The 27381-nt window shown below is 45.3% G+C and overlaps 1 protein-coding gene across 3 annotated transcripts in view; it reads left to right on the plus strand.

Annotated features, from left to right (window-relative positions):
- Nucleotides 1–6161: 6161 nt before the first annotated feature.
- LOC147901110 (myb-like transcription factor family protein) overlaps nucleotides 6162–27381 on the plus strand; it is a 43250-nt gene continuing 22030 nt past the window's right edge. For 2 of the 3 annotated variants that reach the window (XM_087376004.1, XM_087376006.1), the window contains exons 1-6: nucleotides 6163–6691; nucleotides 6806–6895; nucleotides 7029–7094; nucleotides 7227–7286; nucleotides 7441–7497; nucleotides 19871–20000. In XM_087376004.1, coding sequence (XP_087232130.1) covers nucleotides 6575–6691; nucleotides 6806–6895; nucleotides 7029–7094; nucleotides 7227–7286; nucleotides 7441–7497; nucleotides 19871–20000 — 520 coding nt within the window. In that variant the 5' untranslated portion in view covers nucleotides 6163–6574. Of the gene's footprint in view, nucleotides 6692–6805; nucleotides 6896–7028; nucleotides 7095–7226; nucleotides 7287–7440; nucleotides 7498–19870; nucleotides 20001–27381 lie in introns of all 3 variants that reach the window. The other variant, XR_015541171.1, reaches the window with a different exon arrangement.

Genomic DNA, 27381 nt, shown 5'->3' on the forward strand with positions numbered 1-27381 from the left:
GCTAGTTTCAAGATACAAGGGTTGATTGATATCATAAGAATATTCAAACATTTAAATTATACTTATAGAGTGCCTATAATCATGAATGAGTGATACCCAAAAAAAAAAAGTTATATGTACAACACTTACATATGTGATAATTAAAAACTATAAAAGCTAATTTAATGTGCAACTTGTTTTGATAGTTGAGATTAAGAGCATGTAATCTCTTTAAGTTTAAGCCTTTATTGTGGTGACTTTTCCTATTATAGAATTTTAGTATTGTTAAGATATGACACTTTGTGGCTATTATGTGTGGTATATAAAGATGCTTATTTATGAAATGCAACTTACAATGCAACCCATTAGGCTAACCACTCTTGTTAATTTGCCAAATCATTCTTGCCAAAATTATTTTTTATTAGAGTTTTGTCACCCAAAAAAAGAGAGCAAACTTTTGTCACTCTTAAGTGTTTGATATACTTATAAACACTTTGAAGAATAGTCTAGTTCATTGAAAGCATTTTCATTTCTAAGAATTCTAGGCAAAGTTTCAAATTTGAGTACTACCTGCATGAAAAACTGTGTTATCAAACACTCCATTATCGGCAAGTGCTCGACTCAATAAGAGTTTCCATACCCATACTAGTACTCAAACCCCCCTTTGGGTCTCCATCCATGTATCGCATTTTACATGCGCCCATCCTGTTAGCTCAATAAACTAACATCTTAGTAGCTTATGTCATGCAACATAAAAATGGTGCAACGCAATTGTCCCAAATTTAGCAAACTCATCCCCTCAATCGATGTAGCACCTTGCAAGCCCTCTAGACCACAAGATGGCTCTTTTCTTGCTTTCCCTCATGTTCTTTGGGGTCTCCACTCATCACTTTGGCAACTCCTGCCAAGTGGATATCTGTCACACTGTCCAGCCACTCTTTAATGGGCACAAACTTGATTGGAAATAAAAAATCGTAATTTCACTTTTGAAGATGAGTTTCATTAATAAAGCTACCTTTTAGGTAGGCCAAAAACGCATGTACATCAAGTTGTGATTTTTAAAGACACTTTTTTTTTGGACATGTCGTTTTAAGACACTTTTATGGAGTGCTATCCTACCAAACTAGTACTTTTAAGTAGTGTTATCCTACCAAATTAGTGCTATAAAGGGATGATGGCAGGCAGAAATCGAATCTATTACCCTGTCTAATCTATGTTATTGGTATTTGCCAGACTTGATGAAGGACATGCCTTGTTATCTGGAGATGACTCCCCATCTTCTTTGACCTATTAACCATGGACACTAGGAAAACAAAAGAGAGGACACATGGAAACTTGGAGGAGAAGAGCCTAACACGTGTCACAAAGAAGGAGCTCTTGTCAAAACATGCGTGCCTCAGGATCCATGGAGCGTTCTAAGGTGGATGGAACCTGTGTGGAGACATGATGAAGAGAATGCTCATGACATGTACCTCAAGTCAATTAGGTTCCGAGATAGATTAGCTTGGACTCATAAACAGAATCTTGAGTGAATGTGCATTCCTCTTTTGTACTCAACAATACATGATAGGCCTCTTATATAGAGAGTGCCCTTTGAATAGTCGACATCTGTGGGATCCTCTAATCCACATCTCTCCTTGTGGATATCCTCGATCCACATCTCCACATCATGTAGTCCACATCCTAGGGTGGCTACTTTAATTCTTTCCTTAGCACATACCTTAGCCTTTAATCTATGTGCTCATGGCACCACAACTCTCAACACCTCCCCTTGGTGCCATGATCCTTTGGCTACTACAAGGTGGTCAGATGTGAGTTACAAATCCATCACCTCCCCTTCATGCATGCATTGCTACTTAAGGTGGTCAAGTGTGGTTTTTTACAAGATCAAATCCTCCCTTGGGCGCTTACATGGCTACTCTCAGGTGGTCAGGTTTGATTACAAACATATGGGCTGAAGGTGGTAAGGATGTTGCTTCTCAATACATGTTGTCAATGTCGTTGTCTTCTTCACTTGATGTAGCTTGATGCATGATGCTTTGTCGTGCCTTGATGCTTTATGTGTGGATGTCATGTTCTATGGTATGGTCATCTCATGCACTTGTGCTTTTGGCATGCTTTTTGCATTCATGCGTCGCTTTTCCATTTGTTGCAAAGGGCTTACCAATTGATTTCTTTCAATATTGGCAGTGTCTAATTGCTAACAATGATTTTGATTTGACAAGTGCATAGAGCTCGAAAAGACAATCACTTTTCCTTTTTGGAGCGTGTCCAAATTCTTCATGGATTGCAAGTTACGACTTGTCGAAATTTTTGTGAATAAGAGGTGGCATGATGATGTGGCACAGGGATTCACATGCAGAATTCAAACTGTGCTTCACAAGGGCCTTTGTGCTTAGGTGGCACTGCTGACGTGTGGTAGTCTTCTAACCCAAATGAGTTAACCCAAGGTTAAGAAAACTTAACGATGGTCCAATCACTCAAGCTAACCCTACTAACTTAACCACTCCTAACCAGGCTTAGTGTGGGTTAAGTTGCCTAGTCTATTTGCCATGTGTCACTCAATGGTGACTGCCACATGGCCAAGGTTCAACCTTAGAGTTGTCTAGCTATGGTGACTCTGTGCGATGGCATTCGGGCGGGTGACTTGCAAAGGAGCGTGGCATCGTCCATGTTGATTTGTTTGTTTGCTCGTGGTTGATGGCTTGTGAGCCAATTGTGTTTCTGAAGCTTGGGCTTCATTGCTGCTGTCGATGGAGGTAGTTGCTCGTGTGTGGAGGACGTTTGGAGTTTGTGAGGAGCCATGTAGTCGAGGCTCTTGGAGCAGCTGTTGTAGAATCGCCTATGAGTATTAGTCGTGTTAGATAGGTATTGTGGTCTGTTGTCAGCTATGGAGCCGTTGGGACGAGTGCTTGGAGGCTCCACACAATCGTATAGATCTGCAAGACACTGAGTCATTGAAAAGGCAGGTCGTTTGTGTGTTTGCGCATGGAGAGGTAGTGCTTGGAGGTTGTCCATGATGCTTTGGACGCTGGACTGCTCCGTGTGCTGAGTCGTAAGATGGAGCTTGGTGCAGCCCGTGTGGTTGGACGTCATTGGTCGAAGATGAAGGCCTGTGATCTATCATTTTGATGGAGCGGGCTATCGTCTGGTCCTTGTAAGAGATGGAGCTATTGATGCATCCCACTACCTAGTGGCCGATCGTCTAAGCGTCGAAGGCTTTGCGTGCTAGAGGCCTGTTGCCTTATCGCTACTGTTGTGATTGTGTGAGGTGTCAGGGTTGGCTGCTAGGTAGGTGCTTTGTGTTATTGTAGCCTTTGCATAGAAGGAGCCTTCGTTGCAATCGAATCGTTGGACTAGGAGCTCTAGCTACACCAAAAGGTGAGGCAGTTTTGCTGGTGGAAGCTGTGAGCCACTACTCATTGATGGAGTTGCTTTGTAGTTCGTTGTTGCCTATGTTGAGACTGTTGGTTGGAGCTTGGAAGGCCTTGGAGGCGGAGAAGCACTGTGCACTTGATGATGAAGGTCATTCAGGTTGCTGCTGGAGTTGCTCGTGTATAGAGTAATCGGCTAAGGTGGAGTGCTTTGGAGTAACTCAGCTATGATTCATTTGTAGATTAGATGGAGCCACCGAGTCCTTTGCACTTGTTAAAGTCGAGGCCTTAGAGCCCACGATTTGCAGCCTCTTGTTGGAGCTTTGCTTCCATGTCAGCCATTCTGTTGCGTAGTAGAAGGCCGTCGAGGGAGCCTATGAGCCGCTATGGGAGCCTAGGAGCTTGCTCAGTCAAGTTGCACGTGGCTAAGGTGAAGTACAAGCTGTGAGAAAAGTAGCTTTAGTGCATGTTCATGAAACTCAACCTCACTGTCTCTTGATGAGTCAGCACTCAGGAATGGAATTTTTTTTCCCTTTTTCACAAATCTTTCAATGGAGCTCTCAATGAAATAACTTGAAAGATTCCCTTAATGGAGAGGCATGGACAGAAATCTCTCAAATAAACTAAGATTCGCTCAGCGAAAGAGAACTCTCAATCTAAAACTAAAACTAACCTAGGAGAACTCATGAGTTCCTAAGGCGTGCCTACATCTAATCTAGGAATGCCTGGTGAACTACTAATGAGCTAAACTAGGAGAGCTAAACCTATGCTCTGATACCATGTCAAAATGCATGCCTTAAGATCCATGGAGCGTTCTAAGGTGGATGGAACCTATGTGGAGACATGATGAAGAGAATGCTCATGACATGTACCTCGAGTCAATTAGGTTCCAAGATAGATTAGCTTGGACTCATAAACAGAATCTTGAGTGAATGTGCATTCCTCTCTTGTACTCAACAATACATGATAGGCCTCTTATATAGAGAGTGTCCTTTGAATAGTCAACATCTGTGGGATCCTTTGATCCACATCTCTCCTTGTGGATATCCTCGATCCACATCTCCACATCATGTAGTCCACATCCTCGGGTGGCTACTTTAATTCTTTCCTTAGCACATACCTTAGCCTTTAATCTATGTGCTCATGGCACCACAACTCTCAACAGCTCTTGGATGAGAGGGGAGGAGGTGGAAAGACAAGAGGCAACTTTGGGAGGAAGGAGGAGATAGAAGGTCAATGGAATGGAGGAGATGGAAGTTCACCTTTGGGAGTAAGGAGAAGATGGAAGGTCAATGAAATGAAAGGAGGAGATGGAAGGTCTCAAAGCCATGGGTTAAGGCTTAGCCAAAATTTCAAAAGCCAATCCAAGTATGCAAGGTGAATTGATTAGCAATTTAAGAACCAATCAATGCATGTGCCAAAAGGAGCTTCTCTCTCTCTCTCTCTATATATATATATATATATGTAAGTGTGTGTGTGTGTGTTCTGGGGGCCCGGGGGGGCACTTGCTATATGCATATATATATGTGTGTGTGTGTGTATGCACATATATATACATTTTTGTATCACATATGTGCACACATGCTCACGTGTATGTATGCTATGAGAGAAATGGATATATATATATATATATATATATTTAGAGAGAGAGAGAGAGAGAGAGAGAGAGAGAGAGAGAGAGAGAGAGAGAGAGAGAGAGAGAGTCCTCATCACAATGATGTCCAAAAGAACACAATGATACAAAAGAAATTCTTAAAGCCTCCAAAGCCATATTATACAAGATGATCCAATAGATCCACATAGAGCTCCCCTAATAAGTTGAATTGTGTTTGTTACTAGCATTGGCTCTCCTAGAGACAGTGCTTTAGGATTGAGTTGAGTGAGAGTTTTGTGATTATTCTTAGTTTTTAAATCAATTCTAGGGCTCCAATGTAATTGCATGTTCTATAACTGTCTAGATTTTAACAATTAGTTGTTAGTGATAGAATGGCATCTATAGATAAACAAGATTTTAATTGGTGCATCATTAATCTTATACTTGCCTTCTCTGATGGCATGGTGCGTAGATATCCAAAGTCGATGAGCTCCCTAGAACGATTGCCTTGGCTTTCTCCAGCTAAAAGTCTTCAAGTCACTTCAAGCTTTCCGATCGTTCATCCAGGTCTCGCATGTTTGTTTGTGAGCAAGGCGCTAAAGCCGGTTCGCCTATTAACTGTTGAAGCCATTGCCTGGAAAAAACATTTGCTATCCAGAAAGCTGTTTGCCAGAAAAGTAGGTTCACCTGTAAAAAATAATCCATTTTCCAGTTGTTGAAAGGGCTTCATGCCAGCCAAACGGGCTTTATGCCTGCGGATGAAGAGATTGTCGTCTATTGGATTTGTTTATAAAAATAAAGCCAAAAAAACCCCAGAAAGTTGACATCAAAACTTTGCAGGTATCATTTGTAAAACCTTCAAGGAAAACTAACGCTGATTTACTTTCCACTTTTATTTTGTTTATTTTTTTGAAAAAGGCAGTGGCTTTGCAGTCAGTGTGAGAGCATGCACTATAGAACCTTGGCAAATCCTATTAGATCTTGCGAGTCCTCAAAGCGTTTCTTTTTTATTATTTCTTACTAAACAATCGACTGTGTCTAAAGACCCGTAAAACCCACAAGTTAGAGCCAAGTGCTTGCGTGCATACATGCACCCTTGGTGAGTATAGAGCAAAGACAATAGGGCTCCGCTAATAAATTGAATTGCATTTGTTGAGTAAATTGGGTTACATGAAACTTGAATTTTTGTTTATTGACATTTTAAGATTGTACCCTTGAGACCTTGCGGAGCGGAGCGGGTCTGTAATACGTCGTAGATGGTTGATGCAACTCGTTCTAATTGTTTGAGCAGCTATGTGGTCTTTTCCATCTAATGCTGTTACATTTCTCTGAGAAAAAATCAAATCTATTAAGGTTGCCTTTTCTATGTTAGGTTGACCAACGTTGTGGTCTTTTCCCTCTCATTTTAAGTACATACTATGCCTTTACATTTTCTGTCAGCCCAACAATGATGTGCAGAAGCTTGTAAATCGAGCTGAGGAACTTAAAAGGAAGTCCATGGAACGACATCTCCCTAAATCGAGCACTTGCATCATAAAAGCTTGGAACCGAAGATGTTAACCCAAATTTCTTATCAGATTTCTCTGCTTCTGAATTCATCCTGCGTATAGATGCTACAATTTGAAGCATGGCAGACGCCAAGGAGATTTTGGGTCTCCCTAAATCATCTTTCGGAGTTGGCTCAGAAAAGCGAAGTAAAGCTCCCAAAGAGAATCCCAAGAAGCCTGATGGCGTCTCGCGTGAGGTGATTATCGTGGTTTTTCTCACGATGCCGTATGTCTGCAGTTGCGTTCGTTGATCGTTAGGGAAAGAGCATCTTCTAGCACATTGCCCTCATATTGTTCCCGCCTGTCTCCAGGTCTACGCTCTTACAGGTGGATTGCCGCCTGTCATGCCAGCTTTAGACACAGCAGGCCTGAAGAGACGACCTATATCGAACACCAAAAAGGTTGATGCGAATTTCATTCCAAGGAATTACTTTAAAGTCCTATGACGCACATAGTTTGAATGTACCTGCCTCTAGGGTTTTCTGCATGAAGCTGCTGCAACCTGGAAGCATGATTTGCTTTTCTAACTTGCAGATATCTTGGCAATGGTTACCATTCACTTCCTCTGCCCGCAAAGATAACCTCCAGTTGTATCATTGGGTCAGTATCATTAGTCTTCCCCTTGTGCTTAGAAATTTGACCCCCATGGGCAAAATACAAGACAGGTTTCACAGGATGTTTGAATTTGGTTCTCTTTAAATGTATGTGCTTTTTACTTGCGTTTCTAATCAGGTAAAAGTTGTTGATGGAGTACCTCCAAGTGGAGATTATTACTTTGCTAGATACAACAAGGTAAGTCTTTCAACGAAAACTTGAATTTGTATGATTGGATATATTATAGTCTTACAAACGTATATACAAGTATTTCAACATGTCATGGACCTGAAACTTCTAGATTTCAAGTGGCCAACCCGCAAGGGAGCATCTGACTGCCTTGTGCATGCAGACCATTGATGTTCTACGGTACACAGATGAGGAATACAGCAAGTTTCTTTGTGATTCAGTGAGTTGTTTAAATTGCAAATGTACATTCAAATAGCATAAGCAATGTCTCTCAGACAGTCTTGCCGGTCACACGAATGGCTTTTTTAGGATTAGTTTGGGCATGTTCTTGGATTCATCTAGATATATGCAAGTTAATTCTGGTACGCATATTGTACGGGATTTTTCCGTATGGTACAGTATGACACGTTCTGCACAGTACAGTACGTGTACAGGAAATAGTTTTTTTTGTTTTTGGGGGTAGTGTGTGTGTGTGTTAAAAGCAGGTGTGGTTCCAATGTATCCCCTTTCCTTTAAATGTATACCTGTAATTTTAAAACGTACCTAAAAATCTATTTGCCACCTAAAATCCCCTTTCCTTTAAATGTATTCTTGTAATTATAAAATGTACCCAAAAATCGCTTTAAATCGATTTGGCACTTGTTCATGTACGTTTGCCACCTCTTCCCTTCTCATCCTACTTCAAGATCCATAGCTAGATGCCAGAGTCTGTAGGCTGCTAAATGTAGCTGAACTCAGCTTTAGTTCCCTTTGATGCCAAATGAAGTAGCCTTACCATGCTGTGCAGGTTAAGGCTAACAATTCTGAGTTAGGTCCAGTAGCAAAAAGTGGTCTATTTGAAATTCAAATATCATAGCAATGTGAGATGGTACAGCTTCAATTAGTGCAGAAGTATTTGACGTTAATTTGGATTGTGGTGCTTTGTGTGTGGTTATTAAAGGTCACACAACCCTCAAGGAGGTTTTGCTACAGTCAAACTCAGATGTTGACTTTTCTGCACATTTAGTGGCGTCGGCATTTTGTAACATCTTATACATTTTTACTTTGCTCATCCAGTCATCATAGTTGACGAGATGTTGGAAGCTAGTGCATGTGGTGGGTTCACAATAATTGAAACTGTTTTAGCCCGTAAGGCTTGTTTGGTTTTACTAGATAGTATCAACATGTCGTACAAGAATGAGATGCTTTGCTCATCTGTAGGGTTTACATATCTGCTAGGGATTTTGAACCCCTTAGCTAGTTCATGATACCTTCATTCTGAAATTCGGGGTAAGCCTTGTTGTATTGGGCCATGATGCTTGGTTAATGATCCCAGATGCGATTACTCAGAGTTAACCTGTAAGGGAAATGTAATTTTCAAAACCACATTTCTTTCTAGTGTTTCTTAGAAACCAAAGTGGAGAACATGAGTATCCCATAGGAATACCTTTACTTTGCACGTATACATCTCCACCTAGTTTAGTGAAACAATTTTCTATTATAAAGAGGTTGAGATTAATGAAATCTTTAAAGTTGACCATAACCTCTTTATAGTTCTTTGTCTGTACAAATTGTTTCCTGGCTTTTTTAAAACCAAGGTAACCTGCTTTACTGAGGATATTAATAAGATTTTGAAGCGAGTCAATAAGGCTAAACCTACCTTGGTGGGGAATGGCTTCATAGCATGACATGATGTTAAAGGTGTATACTGCGAATATACTTATCCTAAGGCGCCAAATTGCTCCCTTCGGGGTCGATAGGACTATGGATGGATTGATGTACCAAGTCTTGTCCAAGTGGATCACAATCCAGACCGTCTGCCACTCTAGGTCCTCTATATCCACCTTTGTCTCCTTCTCTGTCTCTGACTCCGCCTGTAGTGAGTCTCCCGGTCCTACCTAATAAAAGCGAGATTGGGGGAAGCCAAGAGACTCCCGAAAGAAGCGGATCCGGAGTGGTACCCCAGTCTGCTAGAATTGTCCTGACCAACAATGGGGTGTCCAAGGGCTTTGTAATCCCTCCCACCAACAGTTCGGGATCGCCTCCTCAATCTCTTGCATCCTGATGCCTGCTCCTCGGAGATAAGAGAGAGCCTGCCTGCGGTCCCCTGTCTCCCCACGAAGTTGTCTCCACATCCCAAAGGATCTGGCCGGTCCATTGCGCCACTGTGCCTAACCGATATGTGTCCGTTGCCTGAGCATGCGTCTCTCCCAGTCTCTGACCTCTGGGTGCCAAATGAGCGGATGTCTCTCAAACTCATCTCTCCTTGCAATCTCTGCCACACTGTGTAGAGGATCCGCATCAACGGGAGAGCCCTTCCTCGCCAGCGGAGCATCGGAGAAGATCAACCTGTAGGATTGCTGCCACTCTCCGCCGGTGTGAGGCGTATTCCCAAGAAGCCCCTGCTGAAGTAGGAGCTTCCAGGGTTCCACCCCTCACTACGCCCCGTGCAATTCCTATTGTAGAATCAGGTACTATGGCTAGCTGCGCGCATGGTCATGTAGCCCGTGCATATTCCAACTCTTCACCATCAAAACTCATGGAGATGTGAGAGTAGTGAACAAGGCTCGCCTGTGCGTGGGAGCCTGCTTTAGGAAGCTAGATTTCAGTGACTTTGTCGAGGGTTTAGAGGGCAAATATTATGTCCATGCGTCGACGAACCAGCATCGCCACTGGGTTTGTGAGAGAGAGTTCCATCAGTTTTCCTCAGCACTTCGCTGAGTTTTGTATTGCTTCCTTGGAGCCAGTTTCTGCCCACCTTCCGGTGGATGAATATACTCTTTCTCTCTCTCCGTTTAAGTTATCTCTGAGTGAGTGTTTATTGCATCTGTGATCATCTATCTGAGTTGAGTGTGTGGAAGAGTTGGAGAGATCTTGGGTGGAGGTTTGAGTGATTTATTCCCTCCTATTCTCTATCATGGTATCAGAGCCATAGGCTCTCAACTCTTTTTCATCAAAGCACTCTCTGAAGGAAGGAGTCCCTTGGCAGTAAGGCGATTCTGTTTTCAGCTTAGGCTAGAACGGGAGGTCAGTACATCTTTTTTGCTTCAGTTTTTTCAGTTTGCTATTCACCGAGATGGATCAGCGTTCAGAAGCCTCTACACCCATTGCTCGCCCTTCCTCCTTCTCCAGTCATCTTCCTTCTTCATTTATTCCCAATTTTGGTGAAGCTGGAAAGCTCGATGGGACGAACTATCCAATCTGGAAAGTCAAGATCTGAAGCCATCTGTTGGCACGGAAGGTGTGGAAGATAGTGAGCTGAAGTTTTAGTTGAAGCAGATGCGGATGAACTCTATGCATGGCAGGAGAGGGATGCTCAAGCCTTAGCAATGCTTATTGGCACGACAGCAGATGCTATGATTCCTCATATCCAGTTGGCAGAGGTGTCTTCAGAGGCGTGGGCCATACTGAAGGAGCTGTATGAAACCGATAATACAGCCCGTATCATTACTCTTCAGCATCAGCTTTATAATCTTGATATGAATGAGGGTGATAGTGTGCATGATCATCTGACAAAGGTGAAAGTCGTGCGGGACCAGCTCGCAGGGGTTGGTCAGAAGCTGGACTCGAGTCAATTGGCGTTGCTCACACTCCACAAGTTGCCACGGAGTTTTAAAAGTTTTATGACTACGGTCACTGCGGGTCAACGGACTAAGCCAATCACCTTTGAGGAGCTTGGCCCACTCCTGCTTCAGGAGGAGGCTCGAGAGAAACTCTTTACGCAAACCGACGGGAAGGCATTAGTGGCCAAAGACAAGCCTGGAAAAGGCAAACCAAAGGATTCCAAGAAGTCAGAGGACACTGACCGCAAGAAGAAAATGAAGTGCTGTTATTGTGAAAAGCTTGGCCACTCCACCAAAGAATGCCGAAAGAAGAAGGCGGATCAGAAGCAGAAGAGAGAAGCCAGGAACAAAGAAGAACCTAAGAATGATTTTGCCAATGTGACGACTGGACAGTTGTTTTTAATCAGTGAACATTGTTCAGCATATGAAGTCAGTGAAGGTAAAGAGGGTTGGTATGTTGACAGCGGTGCTTCCAAGCACATGTCCAACAGAAGGACTTGGTTCAAAACCATGGAAAGTACACACCGGGATTCCAAAGTTTCTGTCGGGGATAGCCGGACGTGTCCTGTGAAGGGCATCGGTAGCATTCCTTTCATTACAACGGTGGGTGAGGAGAAGGATATCTGTGGAGTACTTTATGTACCCAACCTTTGCAAGAATTTACTGTCTGTAAGTCAGATGGACAAAAACAACATGGCAGTTCTCTTTCAAGATGGCAAGGTCACCGTGACATCCAAAGGAAATGGACAGATGGTGGCTCAAGGAGTTGAAGAGAACGGACTGTACCGTCTTAGTGCAATGTTGGTTCATGAAGACAACGGAAAGTCCAAACTTTTGCATGAGCGCGTCGGTCATGTCAGCTATGGAATCTTGGCTGAAATGTCAAAGTCGAAGATGGTGGATGGACTTCCACCAATTACAGGCAAGGATGATGTCTGTAGGGCCTGTCTAGAAGGCAAGCAGCACAGGGATAAGTTCCCACAAGAGGCCTCATTTCGGGCCAGCAAACCACTTGAGTTGGTTCACGCCGACATTTGTGGTCCAATGTCTACAGCATCGTGGGCAGGATCCAGGGACTCACTTCTCTTTGTGGATGATTTCAGTAGACTGACTTGGGTATATTGTTTGGCTAAAAAGTCTCAGGCTTTCGAGAAGTTCAAGAACTGGAAGGCTAGAGTTGAAAAGGAGACAGGGGAGATGTCAAGACATTCCGCACAGACAGGGGGGGAGAATTCACCTCAAATGAGTTCAACACATTTTGTCGCAAGCATGGGATCAAGCGACAACTCACCACAGCACATACTTCTCAGCAAAACGGGGTAGCCGAGAGGAAGCATAGAACCACCACAGAAACAGGGCTTGCTATGCTTTGAGGGAGGAACCTTTCTAAAGCCTATTTGAGTGAAGCTATCAATACAACCGTACACATTCTCAACAAGACCAAGACGAAGGCCGTCAAGGACAAGACTCCATATGAGGCATTTTATGGTAAGAAGCCCTCTATCACTCATCTTCGCATTTTTGGTTCTAACGCATGGGTGCATGTGCACAAGGAAGATTGGACCAAGCTTGATTCCCGGAGCAGAAAATGTATCTTTGTTGGGTATAGCGAAGAATCTAAGGCCTATCGACTCTTTGACCCAGTAAAGAAGCAAATCCTTATCAGTTGGGATGTTGTCTTCGAGGAAAAGGAACCTGAACCCCAGGAGGAGCCTCAGATTGAGGAGGAGGAGATTGTTCAACCCCCGAACCCGCCTCGCCCCGCCCCAGGTTGACCATCCAAGAGATGGCAAAATCAGAAGTTGATGTTCCACAAGATACTCAGGAAGAGCAGGATGTTCCAGAAGAAGTTTGAGTTCCTCCTCCCACAGAGAAGCAGAAAAGGTTGCCCCAATGGTACCTATGGACATTGGAAGAGTCTCGGGTCACCGAATTACCTTAGAGTAGCAGTTTCGGATTGCGTCGGTCCCAACGTCTTCAAAAGACCCCATCCGTGAATTTTGCGTTGGTGGCTCAACTTGACGAGTCAAGGACCTTCGAGGAGGCAAAGGACCATCCAGAATGGCAGGCTGCCATGTAGGCAGAGATGGATGCTATCCTGAAGAACAATACCTGGGACTTAGTGGCCAGGCCCCTGCGACGGAAAGTCATCGGCACTAAGTGGGTATACAAACTTAAATACAAATCAGACGGCAGCTTGGATAAGTATAAAGCAAGGTTAGTGGTCAAAGGTTTTGCTCAAACTGAAGGCATGGATTTTGATGAAACTTTTGCTCCCAGAGCTTGCATGGTTACTATCCGGACAGTGATTGCCCTTGCTGCCCAATTCCAGTGGCCTACTTTTCAAATGGATGTGAAGTCCGCATTCCTTAATGGAACCCTGGAGGAGGAGGTATACGTGGAGCAGCCATCGGGCTTTCAAGATCCAAGGTCCCCATTAAAGGTCTGCAGGTTGAAGAAGGCGTTATACGGGCTGAAACAGGCTCCAGAGCTTGGTACCAAAGAATTGATGTATTCTTTCAGAAGATAGGGCTAAGTCGGAGTCCATCTGAGGCAAACCTTTACTTGTTCATTGAGAAGGGATTGCGACTGGTACTCATCCTTTATGTTGATGATCTTATCTTGACAGGTGATCATGTCAAGAAGATTTCACAGGTCAAGGAGCTACTCATGTCTGAGTTTGAGATGACTGACCTAGGGTTATTACATTACCTCCTTGGGATTGAAGTAAAGCAGGCCAAAGACAGGATCTTCCTTTCACAAGAGAAATATTGCAGAGAACTTCTGAAGAGATTTCAGATGGAGGATTGCAGGACAGCATTAATTCTCATGGAGGTCGGGCTCAAGCTAAGTGTTCACAACACATCTCAGCCGGTCGATACTCCCTTGTACCGATGATTGGTAGGAAGTTTGCTTTACCTTACCAATACTCGACCCGATATTTGTTATGCAGTTGGGCTATTATGCCAGTTCTTTGCTTCTCCCAGGAAGAGTCATTGGGATGCAGGTTTACGGGTGCTGAGGTATCTAAAGGGTACTTGCACTTATGGGATCACACACCAAAGGCATCGAACTAGGCGGGTTCTGTGACAGTGATTGGGCGGGTGATGCTGACACCAGAAGATCGACAACAGGGTATTGTTTCTTACTTGCATCTGGTGCCATCTCTTGGCTGAGTAAGAAGCAACCCACAGTGGCCCTTTCATCTACAGAGGCAGAGTACAGAGCCGCGTGTACAGCAGCTTGTGAGACACTGTGGTTGAGGTGGATTCTGGAGGACATGGACGTGTGTCAGGAGGACGCAATAGTGCTGATGTGCGACAATCAGAGTTGCATAGCCATTGCCAAGAATCCAGTGTACCATGCGTGGACCAAGCACATCGAAGTTCATTACCACTTTGTTCAAGAGCTCATCATTGAAGACGTGATCGAGCTTATCTACTGCCCGACTGCCGACAACTTGTCCGACCTCTTCACGAAGGCACTCCCTCGAGAACAGATGGAGCACCTCATCAAACGCATGGGGATTGGCCCACAGTTGTGACATTGAGGGGGGGTGTTAGAAAGTCACTGTGCCCACCTGTGAGCCCCCGATTTGAGGGGACAAGGTGGAGTGAGAGGTAGGAGGGCTGGGAAAGAGAGAGACTCAGGCTGACATCATAGGCAACCAGCACACGGGCTGGTTGCTGCCTGCAACAGCAGAGAAATAGGTGGCCTTAGGCCTCCCTTGGAGGCGCCTGCAGCTGCATAGACTGGCTGCACAGGGCACCCTTGTATAGGGGCCTGTGGCAGGCCAAGTCGGCCCAACCAGGGCCACCGACCAGGGCCAACCCTGGTCGGATTTCCAGGGCCATCTGGTCGGCCACCAGACAGGGTACCGACCCTGCTGGTCGGTCAACCCAAAGGGCCTGGGCAGTGCCTATAAAAGGCCCACTCCTTCAGTCATTCCATCATCCAGTGCAAGACTGAAAGCCTCCTTCCAAGGCTGTGCTGTGCACTCAGAGCTGGTTCAGTTTGTGAGAGAGAGTTGCTCCCTTGGAGCCAATTTCTGCCCACCTTCCGGTGGATGAATATACTCTTTCTCTCTCTCCGTGTAAGTTATCTTTGAGTGAGTGTTTATTGCATCTGTGATCATCTATCTGAGTTGAGTGTGTGGAAGAGTTGGACAGATCTTGGGTGGAGGTTTGAGTGATTCATTCCCTCCTATTCTCTATCACACCCTGCATGGAATTGTGCCAGCAAACACGGGATGCAGTACACTGGGGGGCCAGCAGCCCAAAAGGCCCACAGAGGGTGGCCTATTTGTAGGCCAGACCAGCCAGGTCTGGTCGGCCCAGATTCAGCCCCAAAAGGGGCCCTGACCTGGTCGGTACAGTTGGCTGAAGCCGACTGGCCAGGTCGGCTAGTTTGAGGGCTCCAGGCTCTCCTATATAAAGCTTCCCATTCCTTCTCGATTCCTCATCACTTGCACTGAACAGCCTTGCACAGGCAAGCGCGCAGGGAGAGGAGGACACTCAGGTTTTGTTCCAGCATCTCGTGGTTGGTTGTATGCTCACCTTTGACTTTTTGTCTGCCCACATCAGTGGATGAATATATATCTGAGTTTTGCTATCTTTCTCTCCCCTTCTTTTTGAGTGTTGTTTGAGCTGTGATCGGGAGTCTGAGGTGTGAGTGATTCTATCCTCTACTTTCCAACATGGTATCAGAGCAAGGTTTCTAGGTCTAGAATGGAGTTCCTCGGTTATAAGGCGACTCCAATCAACACTAAGGTTCGCTGTGTGGTCAAGTTCTCTACCGCAAAGTCATTTTTTTTTTCAGTTTGCTGTTCGCTATTATAGCAAAGATGGAGGACAAGGATTCTACTATTGCCTCTTCAGCCCCTTCTCTTCCTTCCTTCTCCTCCAGATTTCTCTCATTCACCATCCCGAACGGAAACTAGATGGGTCGAACTACCCAATCTGGAAGGTGAAAATCTTTAGTCATTTAGTGGCTCGGAAGTTGTGGAAACTGACAATGGGGGTGGAGACAAAGCTGGAAGATATGCTGGACAGCAAGGGGAAGATTCTCATTTTAGTAGATGGAGAGGAGCTTGAGAATTGGGAAGATAGAGATGCCCACTCCCTAGCATTAATCATAGGGACCATGGCGGACTCTGTTCTTCCGCACATCCAGATAGCTGAGACGTTTGTAGAGGCGTGGGCTATTTTAAAGGATCTGTATGAAATAGTCAACACATCTCGTATTTTGCTTCTTCAACATAAACTGTACAATTTGGATATGAATGAGGCGGACAATGTTCATGTCTATCTGACAAAAGTCAAGGTGGTAGTTTCGTGACTACAGTCATTGCAGGACAGAGGACCAAGCCTCTCACCTTTGAGGAGCTTGGCCCTTTACTATTGCAGGAAGAGGCTCGGGAAAAGCTATTTACTCAATCGGACGAGAAGGCTCTCATGGCAAGGGACAAGCCCGGCAAGGGTAAGTTCAAAGACTCCAAGAACAACAACAAGACCAAGGATGCAAAGAAAAAGAGGCAGATGAAGTGCTTTTACTGTGAAAAGCTTGGTCATTTTGCTAAGGAGTGCCGCAAGAAGGCGGTGGACCTCAAGCGTAAGGAGTCGTCAAAGTCCAAGGAGGAGCCAAAGACCGAATCGGCAAACGTCATGATTGGCGCTCTCTCCATCATCACTGAATACTGCTCAGCCTATGCAGTCAGTGAAGGAACGGAAGGTTGGTACATGGACAGTGTAGCTTCAAAACACGTCCAACAAGGAGTGGTTCAAATCCATTGAAGGTACGCATCCCCATTCCAAGGTCACTGTGGGGGATAACCGGTCATGCCCTGTGAAGGGAGTCGGTAGTATTCCATTCATTACGACTGTAGGAAACGATGAGCTGATTTCCGGTGTACTGTATGTACCGAATTTGTGCAAGAATCTGTTGTCCGTCAGTCAGATGGACAAGCACAACATGTCGGTCTTATTCGACAATGGCAAAGTCACTGTCACATCCAAGGCAAATGGAAAGGTGGTGGCTCAAGGAGTCGAAGAGCATGGGCTATATTGGCTCAACGCTCTGTTGGTGCACGGGGACCATGGTAGATCCAAATTGTGGCATGAGCGGTTTGGTCACGTCAATTATGGCACTCTCACCGAGATGCAGAAGTCAAAGATGGTGGATGGACTTCCATCGATTGCAAGCAATGATGTGTTTATAGGGCTTGCTTGGAGGGCAAGAAACAGAGGGACAAGTTCCCACAGGATGCCTCATCACGGGCCAAGAAGCCGCTCGAGTTGGTTCATTCCGACATTTGCGGCCCTATGTCAACAAATTCATTTGCAGGCTCGCGGTATTCTCTTTTATTTGTGGATCATTTCAGTCGCATGATGTGGGTACTCTGCCTGGCCAAAAAGTCCCAGGCTTATGAGAAATTCAAAGACTGGAAGGCTCAGGTAGTAGAGGAGAGCGGGGAAGTAATCAAAGCCTTTCGCACAAACAGAGGGAGAGAGTTCACTTCTATCGAGTTCAATGGATTTTGCAAGAAGCATGGGATCAAGAGACATCTCACTATAGCTCGCACATCTCATCAGAATGGAGTTTTTGAGAAGAAGCACAGGTTCATCACAGAGACAGGTTTGACCATGTTGCAAGGGAGGAATCTCTCGAAAGCTTACTGGGGTGAAGCCGTGAACACTGCTATTCACATCCTCAACAGAACCAAGACCAAGGCTGTTGATGACAAGACTCCATATGAAGCTTACTATGGTAAGAAGCCCACGATATCTCATTTACGGATTTTCGGTTCTAATGCATTTGTTCATGTGCATAAAGATGAGCGGACGAAGCTTGATTCCCATAGCCGAAGATGTATCTTTGTGGGATACAGTGAAGAATCCAAAGCCTATCGTCTTTTTGACCCGGAAAAGAAGAAGATCCTTATCAACAAGGACGTGATCTTTGAGGAGTCAGAGCCACAGCCTGCAAAAGAGGTTCCTAAACTTCTGTCATTACCCCCACTCAAGGTCACCATCCAAGAGGTGGAGATGACTGAAGATCTCGAGGAGGAGCGTGCTATTCTTGAACCGGCTCCCAAGGCGACTCCAGCAAAGGCACCTCCATCAGAGAAGAAGCTACCTCAGTGGTATTTGAAGACTTCAGGAGACTCACGAGTCACGGACATTCCTGAGAGTAGTTCCGGAGTGCAGTCTCAATGCAACATGAAGACTCCCTCCGTGAACTACGCTATGGTGGCTCAGCTTGAGAAACCCTGTTCCTTCCAGGAAGCGAAGGATATTCCAGAATGGCAGGAAGCCATGTAGGCAGAGATGGATGCCATTTTGAAAAATGACACTTGGGATTTAGTGCCCAAACCAATCAAGTGGAAGGTCATTGGGACTAAATGGGTGTACAAGCTTAAGTTCAAGTTAGATGGGAGCTTGGACAAGTACAAAGCGAGATTGGTGGTGAAAGGCTATGCACAATCAGAGGACTTAACTTCGACGAGACCTTCGCCCCCACAACTAGGATGGTGACCATTCGGACAGTCATTGCCTTGGCTACTTATCACAGTTGGCCTATTTTTCAGATGGACGTCAAGTCTGCATTTTTGAATGGAAGCCTAGAGGAGGAGGTATGTGGCACAGCCACCAGGATTTCAGATTCCACGATCCCCATCAAAAGTTTGCAAACTGAAGGCGGCCTTATACGGGCTGAAACAAGCCCCTAGAGCTTGGTACCAGTAGATAGATCGGGCTTCAACGGAGTCCATCAGAAGCAAATCTTTATCTCGACACAGAGGGGGATATGCGGCTGGTATTGATTCTTTATGTAGATGACCTCATCATTATAGGGGATCAAACAAAGAAGATTGCTCAGATCAAGAGACTTCTCGTGGAGGAGTTCGAAATGACTGACTTAGACATACTCTTGGGATTGAGGTGAGGCAGGGAAAGAGCTGTATCTTTATTTCACAGGAGAAATATTGCAGGGAGCTGCTCAAACGCTTTCAGATGGAAAATTGCAAAGCCGCAGTGACTCCCATGGAAATTGGTCTGAAGCTGAGTGTGCGTGATCCATCTCAGCCGGTTGATTCATCACTGTATCGGCGTATGGTGGGGAGTTTGCCTTAACTCACCGATACCAGACCGGATATGTGCCGGATATGTGCTACTTAGTTGGATTGCTCTGTCAGTTTTCTGCATCACCCAAGAGAGCCCATTGGGATGCATGTACGAGGGTGGTAAGGTACTTGAAGGGTACGTGCACCTATGGCATCACTTATACGAGAGGCAGTGAGTTGGGATGTTTCTGCGGTAGTGATTGGGCAGGTGATATTGATACCCTGAGATTGACCTTTGGACATGGAACACATACAGTCAGGACTGTGCTCCCTCGATATATACCTCTTAGCTTTTCATTCTCTTGCCTTTCTGTTGACGGCGTTTGCAGCGACCATATGTGTACACATGCTTGATATTAAAATGCATTGATATACATGGTCAACACACGCCCACAAAACATGCAATGGAGTTTGGACTTGAGTCTGGCATGCACTTGTGGCTGAACGTATGCGTGTACAGCTTGCAATCAACTATAATACCACCTTTTTCTTGGTGAAGTTGGAAACTTTATAATTGTATGTAGGCAATGCTGCATGGCAATTATGCTGAGGTATACACTTACCATAGAAACAAACAGGGCTGACACCGTCTCAAACAAAGTACAAAAAGGAACCCCCCCCCCCCCCCCCCCCCCCCCCCCGGGTGCGCCTGCCTTTCCCCTTTTCCTGCCCTTTCCCAAATGAGGGCATAATAGCTCCTCATGAAACCTGTGCTGGGCAGGCCTGATGTCCCCTGATGGGGCTCACAGGCAGGCGCTGCCCCTATTATTTCAACCCTTACCTACCTCATCTTTGTATGTGAGACACATCCATGGAAATGTAGACTAATGGTGCTCTAATTACATCCTTCTACAGGGAGGTATTACTAACAAAGCTAATTTTCTTTTGTGTCTTGTTTAAGATCCTAATTCCTCAAATGCTGTTTTGGTTAGAACTGGAGCAAGCAAGAGACTGATCAGCTTTTTGATCTCTGCGAACAATTTGATCTGCGTTTCATAGTGATCGCGGACAGATTTTATCCTCCTCGAAGTGTGGAAGAGCTTAAAAGCCGCTATTATTCAGGTAAAGGTTTCATCAGAATGCCTCTTATCATGACCGTATGCTGTCCTTTTATATTGATGTTCGTAAAGGTTTGCATATGCAATATCCATGTAGTGTATCCTACAAAACTGCAATCTATTTCAATATTGTTCGATCCTGTATGGAGCCTGCTTGTTGTTTTTGACGGTTCATTTAAAGCAGTACTCGTGCCATCCTTGGAAGGCTCACTTCTTCGGAGACTTGCTCTCGCATCTCTACAAGGTGACCAATGGAAGAGCAAAGACAGATTTTCTATAGCTTGGCACCAACTCGATTCTATGTGCCCCCAAAATAAATCCCTCTATAACGTAGAGGAATAATTTGATTGGAAGCTTTGGGATCCAATCACTAGTAGGCAAGTATCCACCTGTTTTAAGACACCAACAATGTTTGTCCCACAAAACCTTAACTGTAAACCACTTCTGGGGGAACAGAACTTCCAAATGCCAAAAACAAGGAAATTTTTGAAACGGTCTGTTGCGACTGTGGTTTTAAGAGAGTAGCCCAGGAATAACATTGCAAAGCATTTAATACCAGCAGTAGGAAAGCAACAGTAGCAATGTGGAAGAGAAGCCTTGAAATAAAGTGACACAACAAAGGAAGGAGATCAGAGTTGGAGATGTGGTGTGGAGCGCCAAAATAGTGGATCCCATATTTAGAGTACGAGCAGTTGCTAGGAACTGCAAGGAAGCATAGTGTCAACAACTTCAGTTTTAGCCACTTTCCAAATGTGTCCTAGTATAATTAGGGCTCCTAGGACACTTTGTACTGCTAGCCAGTACTAAATGTATGAACTACCTAGTATAATTAGGGCTCCTAGGACACTTAGGATTTCTAGTTAGTACTAAATGTACAAACTGTCCTAATTGGGCTCTTAGGCCACGTAGGCCTAACTATTTGACCATTGCGTTACTTCCTAGTTTGTAACCCGAGACACCTCCCTAGGGGTAATGCCAGACGCCCCTGACAACAATATTATAAAATTGCTTTTTTTGAGTTTGTTTACACTTTCATAGAAAGTATTCTCTTCCAACCATGTTTCGACTGTACTATTCTTAAATAGTTGTATGGCGCATACGCCTTTCTTTAACATCATGTGGAAGCAGTGAAGGTTCATACAAGTCTATGATAGTCTCCTCTTCTTCCAGATAATCACCTTCAAGTAGTCGTTTCTTTAACGACAAACATAACATTGCCAATTGGATGCACTCTACATCGTTCTAGTAAGGTGAACTTGTAAGTAAGCTCACCAATTCTCTGAAGCACACAATACCTTGGATAGAGATCTCACCATGCATGTAATGCTCAGAATAGTTCACACATGAGAGAGAGATAGAAGAGAGAAACATTGTTCTAGTAAGGTGGACTTGTACGTAAGCTCACCAATTCTCTGAAGCACGCACTACCTTTGTCACGGGGGCGTGAAATTCTAGGTACTTTAATGTACTACAAGACCGTGACAACTTTGGTTTTAAAAGTCCAAGCGTGTGCTTAATAATGTGTAATTAAACGCGGCATGGTGCCTAGCACATAAGCGTAATTAATCCCTAGGCCCAAAGGCATTCCAAGGAATTAAAAGAGTGGTTGTTGGGAAATGATGATGTGGCATTTTTAATGGGCCCCCTAGAGGGCCATGTACCTTCAGTGGCCCCCCTAGAGTTCCAGGTGGCTCTAGTGCCTTCTACATGCTCCTTTGTCATTCCTGGACCTTCCTGGGCCTTCTAAACTTCACATGTGTGGTTTTCTCTCTCATCTTCTTCCTTTGTTGAGATTTTGGACTGGTTTTTCAGCCTCCTCCAGCTGAATTCCGTTTTTCTTCATAACTCCTCACCCGTTTGGCCCGATGGCTTCCCCTCTGCCTCCCCTTCGTAGTGATATGCTTTTCCCTCCGTGCGTTTGGTAGAACGGGCAGAGCTGAGCACTTCTTTTGCTGGTCGAATTTGCAAAAGTGGCTTTTTCTGGACCTTTTTTATTCTACCGCCTCCTGGGCCTCTCCTCTTGCAAAGCTACAGCTTTCTGTTGAATTTCGAGTGGTCCGACGCGCTGGTTGACTGGTTTTTCTTAGTTTTGGAGGACTTTCCGGCGATGAAACTTCTCCAAAACCTTCTCAATGCATTCCTCTCTGAAGCACGCTTCTTTTGAGCCCAAGAACTCCCACTTCTTCGCGACAGAAGTGCTTCTTTTCGCATTTTTCAGTGGAATTCTTGCTGGTCGGCTCTTGTAAATGCTCTTTCTTCATGCCTTTGCACTCCTCTTTGGCTGAGAATGCAATTGGGCATTGGCTACTATGTCCTCTTGGCGATTGAGGACTTGGTTCGAGTCTCAGGGCTTAGTGAGCATTGCTTACAACAATGTGTTAGATGTGATGAAAGATCAGTATGTTAATGATGCTGATTTTTCAACTATTTATGAACAGCTTTCTGATGGTCAAAGGCATGATCACTATATGTTGAAAGAGGGTTTCATTTTGATGCATGGACGACTCTGTGTCACTGATCAGATGCGACAGAAAGTCATAATGGAAAGTCATGCTCCTCCATATGCAGGACATAGGGGAATTACAGCAACAATTACAGCAGTGGAGCAATACTTTTATTGGCCATCTTTGAGGAAAGATGTGGAAGAATATGTGAGAACATGCATGGTTTGTCAGAAAGTAAAGTTTGACAGGCAGAAGGCACCTGGGTTGTTACACCCTTTGCCAATTCCGGATAGACCATGGCAAAGCATAGCTATGGATTTTGTGTTTGATCTTCCACGTACTCCCACTGGACATGATGGATTGTGGACAATAATTTGCAGGTTTAGCAAACAAGCCCACTTTGTGCCAGTAAGAAAGAAAATTACAGCAGATCAAATGGCCAAATTGTTTTTGCAGCATGTCTTCAAGTATCATGGGATGCCTGAATCCATAATCAGTGATAGAGATCCGAGGATGACCGCCTCTTTTGGAGAGGACTGTTTGAAAATATGGGCACTACGCTGAATTTTTCGTCATCTTTTCACCCTCAGTCTGATGGACAATCGGAGCAGGAAAACTCTAGCATCTTGGATATGTTTAAATGCTATGTCTCAGACCACAAAAGCAAATGGGAGCATTATTTGCCTTTGCTGGAATATGCTTACAATAATACGGTGCACATATCCACAGGTAAAGCACCTTTTGAAATAGTGGAAGGCGCCAGGAAGATACCTCCCATTTTGCATACAAAAGAGAAAATCTTCGAAGCTGATCGTTTTGTGGAAAGCCTTGAAGAGGCTTACAAGAAGATCAAATATGCCTTGCAAAGAAGTCAAGACAAGCAGAAAAGAGCAGCAGATAAGCACCGCAGGGAATTGGTATTCACAGAAGGTGATTGGGTTTTGCTGCGTTTTCAAAAGGCAAGGCTGAAAAATAAGAAAGGCAAGGAAAGGTTGTACACAAAGCTGAACATGCGTTACTATGGTCCTTTCCAGGTTTCTGAAAAGATAAACGAGGTAGCTTACAGGGCTGAAGTTGCCTCCGCATTGGAAGATACATAATGCCTTTCATGTGAGCTTATTAAGCAATATCATGGAGATATTCCCGAGGATGTATCTGATGACGTACAGCCTGAAGTGGAAGAACAGGATGAACTTCTGGTCCCAGAGCAGATTCTGGCACACAGAGATAGAAAGCTCAAGGGTAAAGTTATCCGTCGCTACTTGGTAAAATTTCAAAATTACCCATCACTTGATGCGAAATGGATGGAGGAAGGTGAACTGGCAGATTCACCTGGGATATTGCAGCTTTACCTTGATGCTTTCCAATTAGAGCCGACTGCGGCCCGGGCTCCTACAGGTAGTTCAGCAGAGCGAGCGTCTGGAGCATTACCTGATGTTCGAGAGGGGGGTAGCACCTCCACTCCCTCAGTACAGACGGGGTCACTGTGATTTCATGAGGTCGCTTGATGACACTGTATGTTTCATCCGAGATACTGAGCTGACAGTATTTCTGCTGTGAGACTTCATGATATTGATGCATCTTGACTATTGATCGCCGAGGATCACATAGATTTTGAGCAGTATATATGGATGGATGCATGCCTCTCCTAGCCATATTTTCACTATCTCTGTATACTATAGCTGCGGCTTTCTTGTATACTCTGTTATGCTATATTTCATGCTCGCTCTTGTGTTTTGGGGCAGCAAACTGTGGTTTGCTGTTTCAAGAGAGGGTATGTCATGGGGGCGTGAAATTCTAGGTACTTTAATGTACTACAAGACCGTGACAACTTTGGTTTTAAAAGTCCAAGCGTGGGCTTAATAATGTGTAATTAAACGCGGCATGGTGCCTAGCACATAAGCGTAATTAATCCCTAGGCCCAAAGGCATTCCAAGGAATTAAAAGAGTGGTTGTTGGGAAATGATGATGTGGCATTTTTAATGGGCCCCCTAGAGGGCCATGTACCTTCAGTGGCCCCCCTAGAGTTCCAGGTGGCTCTAGTGCCTTCTACATGCTCCTTTGCTATTCCTGGACCTTCCTGGGCCTTCTAAACTTCACATGTGTGGTTTTCTCTCTCATCTTCTTCCTTTGTTGAGATTTTGGACTGGTTTTTCAGCCTCCTCCAACTGAATTCCGTTTTTCTTCATAACTCCTCACCCGTTTGGATTCCTCGACGAGAGGGGTATGTCATGGGGGCGTGAAATTCTAGGTACTTTAATGTACTACAAGACCGTGACAACTTTGGTTTTAAAAGTCCAAGCGTGTGCTTAATAATGTGTAATTAAACGCGGCATGGTGCCTAGCACATAAGCGTAATTAATCCCTAGGCCCAAAGGCATTCCAAGGAATTAAAAGAGTGGTTGTTGGGAAATGATGATGTGGCATTTTTAATGGGCCCCCTAGAGGGCCATGTACCTTCAGTGGCCCCCCTAGAGTTCCAGGTGGCTCTAGTGCCTTCTACATGCTCCTTTGCCATTCCTGGACCTTCCTGGGCCTTCTAACTTCACATGTGTGGTTTTCTCTCTCATCTTCTTCCTTTGTTGAGATTTTGGACTGGTTTTTCAGCCTCCTCCAGCTGAATTCCGTTTTTCTTCATAACTCCTCACCTGTTTGGATTCCTCGACTTCCGTTTGGCCCGATGGCTTCCCCTCTGCTTCCCCTTCGTAGTGATATGCTTTTCCCTCCGTGTGTTTGGTAGAACGGGCAGAGCTGAGCACTTCTTTTGCTGGTCGAATTTGCAAAAGTGGCTTTTTCTGGACCTTTTTTCTTCTACCGCCTCCTGGGCCTCTCCTTTTGCAAAGCTACAGCTTTCTGTTGAATTTCGAGTGGTCCGACGCGCTGGTTGACTGGTTTTTCTTAGTTTTGGAGGACTTTCCGGCAATGAAACTTCTCCAAAACCTTCTCAATGCATTCCTCTCTGAAGCACGCTTCTTTTGAGCCCAAGAAGTCCCACTTCTTCGCGACAGAAGTGCTTCTTTTCGCATTTTTCAGTGGAATTCTTGCTGGTCGGCTCTTGTAAATGCTCTTTCTTCATGCCTTTGCACTCCTCTTTGGCTGAGAATGCAATTGGGCATTGGCTACTATGTCCTTTTGGCGATTGAGGACTTGGTTCGAGTCTTCAGGGCTTGGTGAGTTGTGATTTTGCTACTGCAATTTCTTTTTGCCATAAGCTATTGGTTGGCCTCGTGTGCGTGTGCCGCCTCTTTCTTGGCTCACAGGTGCCCAGGCAGTGCTATATGAGTCATTCTTTGGTTGGGTACTTTGTTGATTTTATTTTGGAGCTTTGAAAAGCTTTGTGAATGCCATTTGGAAACCACTCAAAGAGAGTGCAGCTGGGGTGCAGTGTGATTGCATCTGGACAGCCAATGGAATTGCACTCGGAAAAGAGAATGCCTTTGGGTTGAGCCTATGGGTTAAGTGCACTTATGTGATGGTGTTCTATGCTTGAAAGCCTTGCGAAGGCTTAGTGAATTGGGGCTGCGTGCTCAGTTGCAGGGAAGGTCTCCCAGATGCAACTTGTAATCATTTCACTGTGAAATATAAAGAAATACCGAAAGGGGCGCCACGGTGTTTGGGGCCAATCGGGTGCACTTGTCTATGTCTGTTGAGCAGGGGCATTCTAGCCTCCATCCCTTTTTCAGTGGTTTTGTTTGTGAACAAATGGGTAAATGCCAAATGGTGATCATGCAATGGTTAATGGTTGTGATATATGCTTTGTGAGCTGTAAATAAGTGCTGAAGTGATTAAAGGTTTAGTTCCACTGCCCTCTGAGTGATTAGAGGCCGGTTTCAACCTTGGAGAGAGATTTCACCATGCATGTAATGCTCAGAATAGAGAGATATAGAAGAGACAATTTAGATCTGTTTATACACAGCCAATCAGGCTGAACACTGACACTCCACCGCTGGAAACCATGCTCTCCTCTACTGGACTTCTGTAGCCTCCCTTGCACAATTCTTGAGATGGGAGGTGAAGGAATAATGTGCCACACTATACAATGCTGGAACACTCTTGCACAGGTCTTGAGACACAAGGTGGAGAGAGAGTGTGATGGAGAGTGGAGATGCAAACTCCACATATATATAGCCCACACAACGGCTGCGGTTTGACCGACCAACCCTGGACTGAAACCGGTCCCCAAGCTGACCTGTAGCTAATTTGCCATGTGGCATTTGTGCCACATCATTGGTCGACCTTGCCACATCATGTGCCAACATCTGCTACTTCATCTACTGACCTTCCCCAGCACCTGATGTTTGGTTACTGCCATGTTGGCTTGCCTGCAGCACATGTGGCCAGTTTGCCACATCAACAAGTTGCCGGGGCTGGCATGTCAGTGGTCGTATTATACACGTCGGCTGTGTGTCATGTCATGACTTCGGGTGGTGCCTATGTGGCTGTGTGCCACATCACCCTCATGGATAGCCTAAAGTTGGCCTGGACAGCAAAGAGCTTTCCTCAACATGTAGCCCCTCTCATCATGGTAATGGATGGCTGCTGAATGATGTTTCTTCACCTCTTCTATCATGCTCATGACTTCTCCTCATATGGGGCCCTTACAAGTGAGCAATGAAGCTATAGTGAAGGATCAGCTCCTGCGAATGCCCCCTCCCCTCCCCCGCTCCCGTCTACCCCCCCTCGTGCTGCGCGGCCCCCTCTCCCCTCCCCCTCCTCTCTCTCCGCTGCCTCCCGCCGCGCCCCTCCGTCCCCCTCTCTTCCTTCTCCGCCCGCCATCCCCCCCCCTCTCCTCCCTTCTCCGCCCCTCTGTCCTCTCCCCGCCTCCCCCCCCTCGCGTTGCGCTACCACCCCCCGCCCCTTCCTCCCCCTCCCCGCTGCTGCGCTGCGCTGCCCCCCCCCCCCTTCCCCTCCTTCCTCCCCGCCCCCTCTCGCCCTCCGCTG

This window comes from Dipteris shenzhenensis, chromosome 6 (genome assembly GCF_047967505.1).
Source record: "Dipteris shenzhenensis isolate YYH24624 ecotype China chromosome 6, Dip_SZ_1.0, whole genome shotgun sequence".
Lineage (NCBI taxonomy): Eukaryota > Viridiplantae > Streptophyta > Polypodiopsida > Gleicheniales > Dipteridaceae > Dipteris > Dipteris shenzhenensis.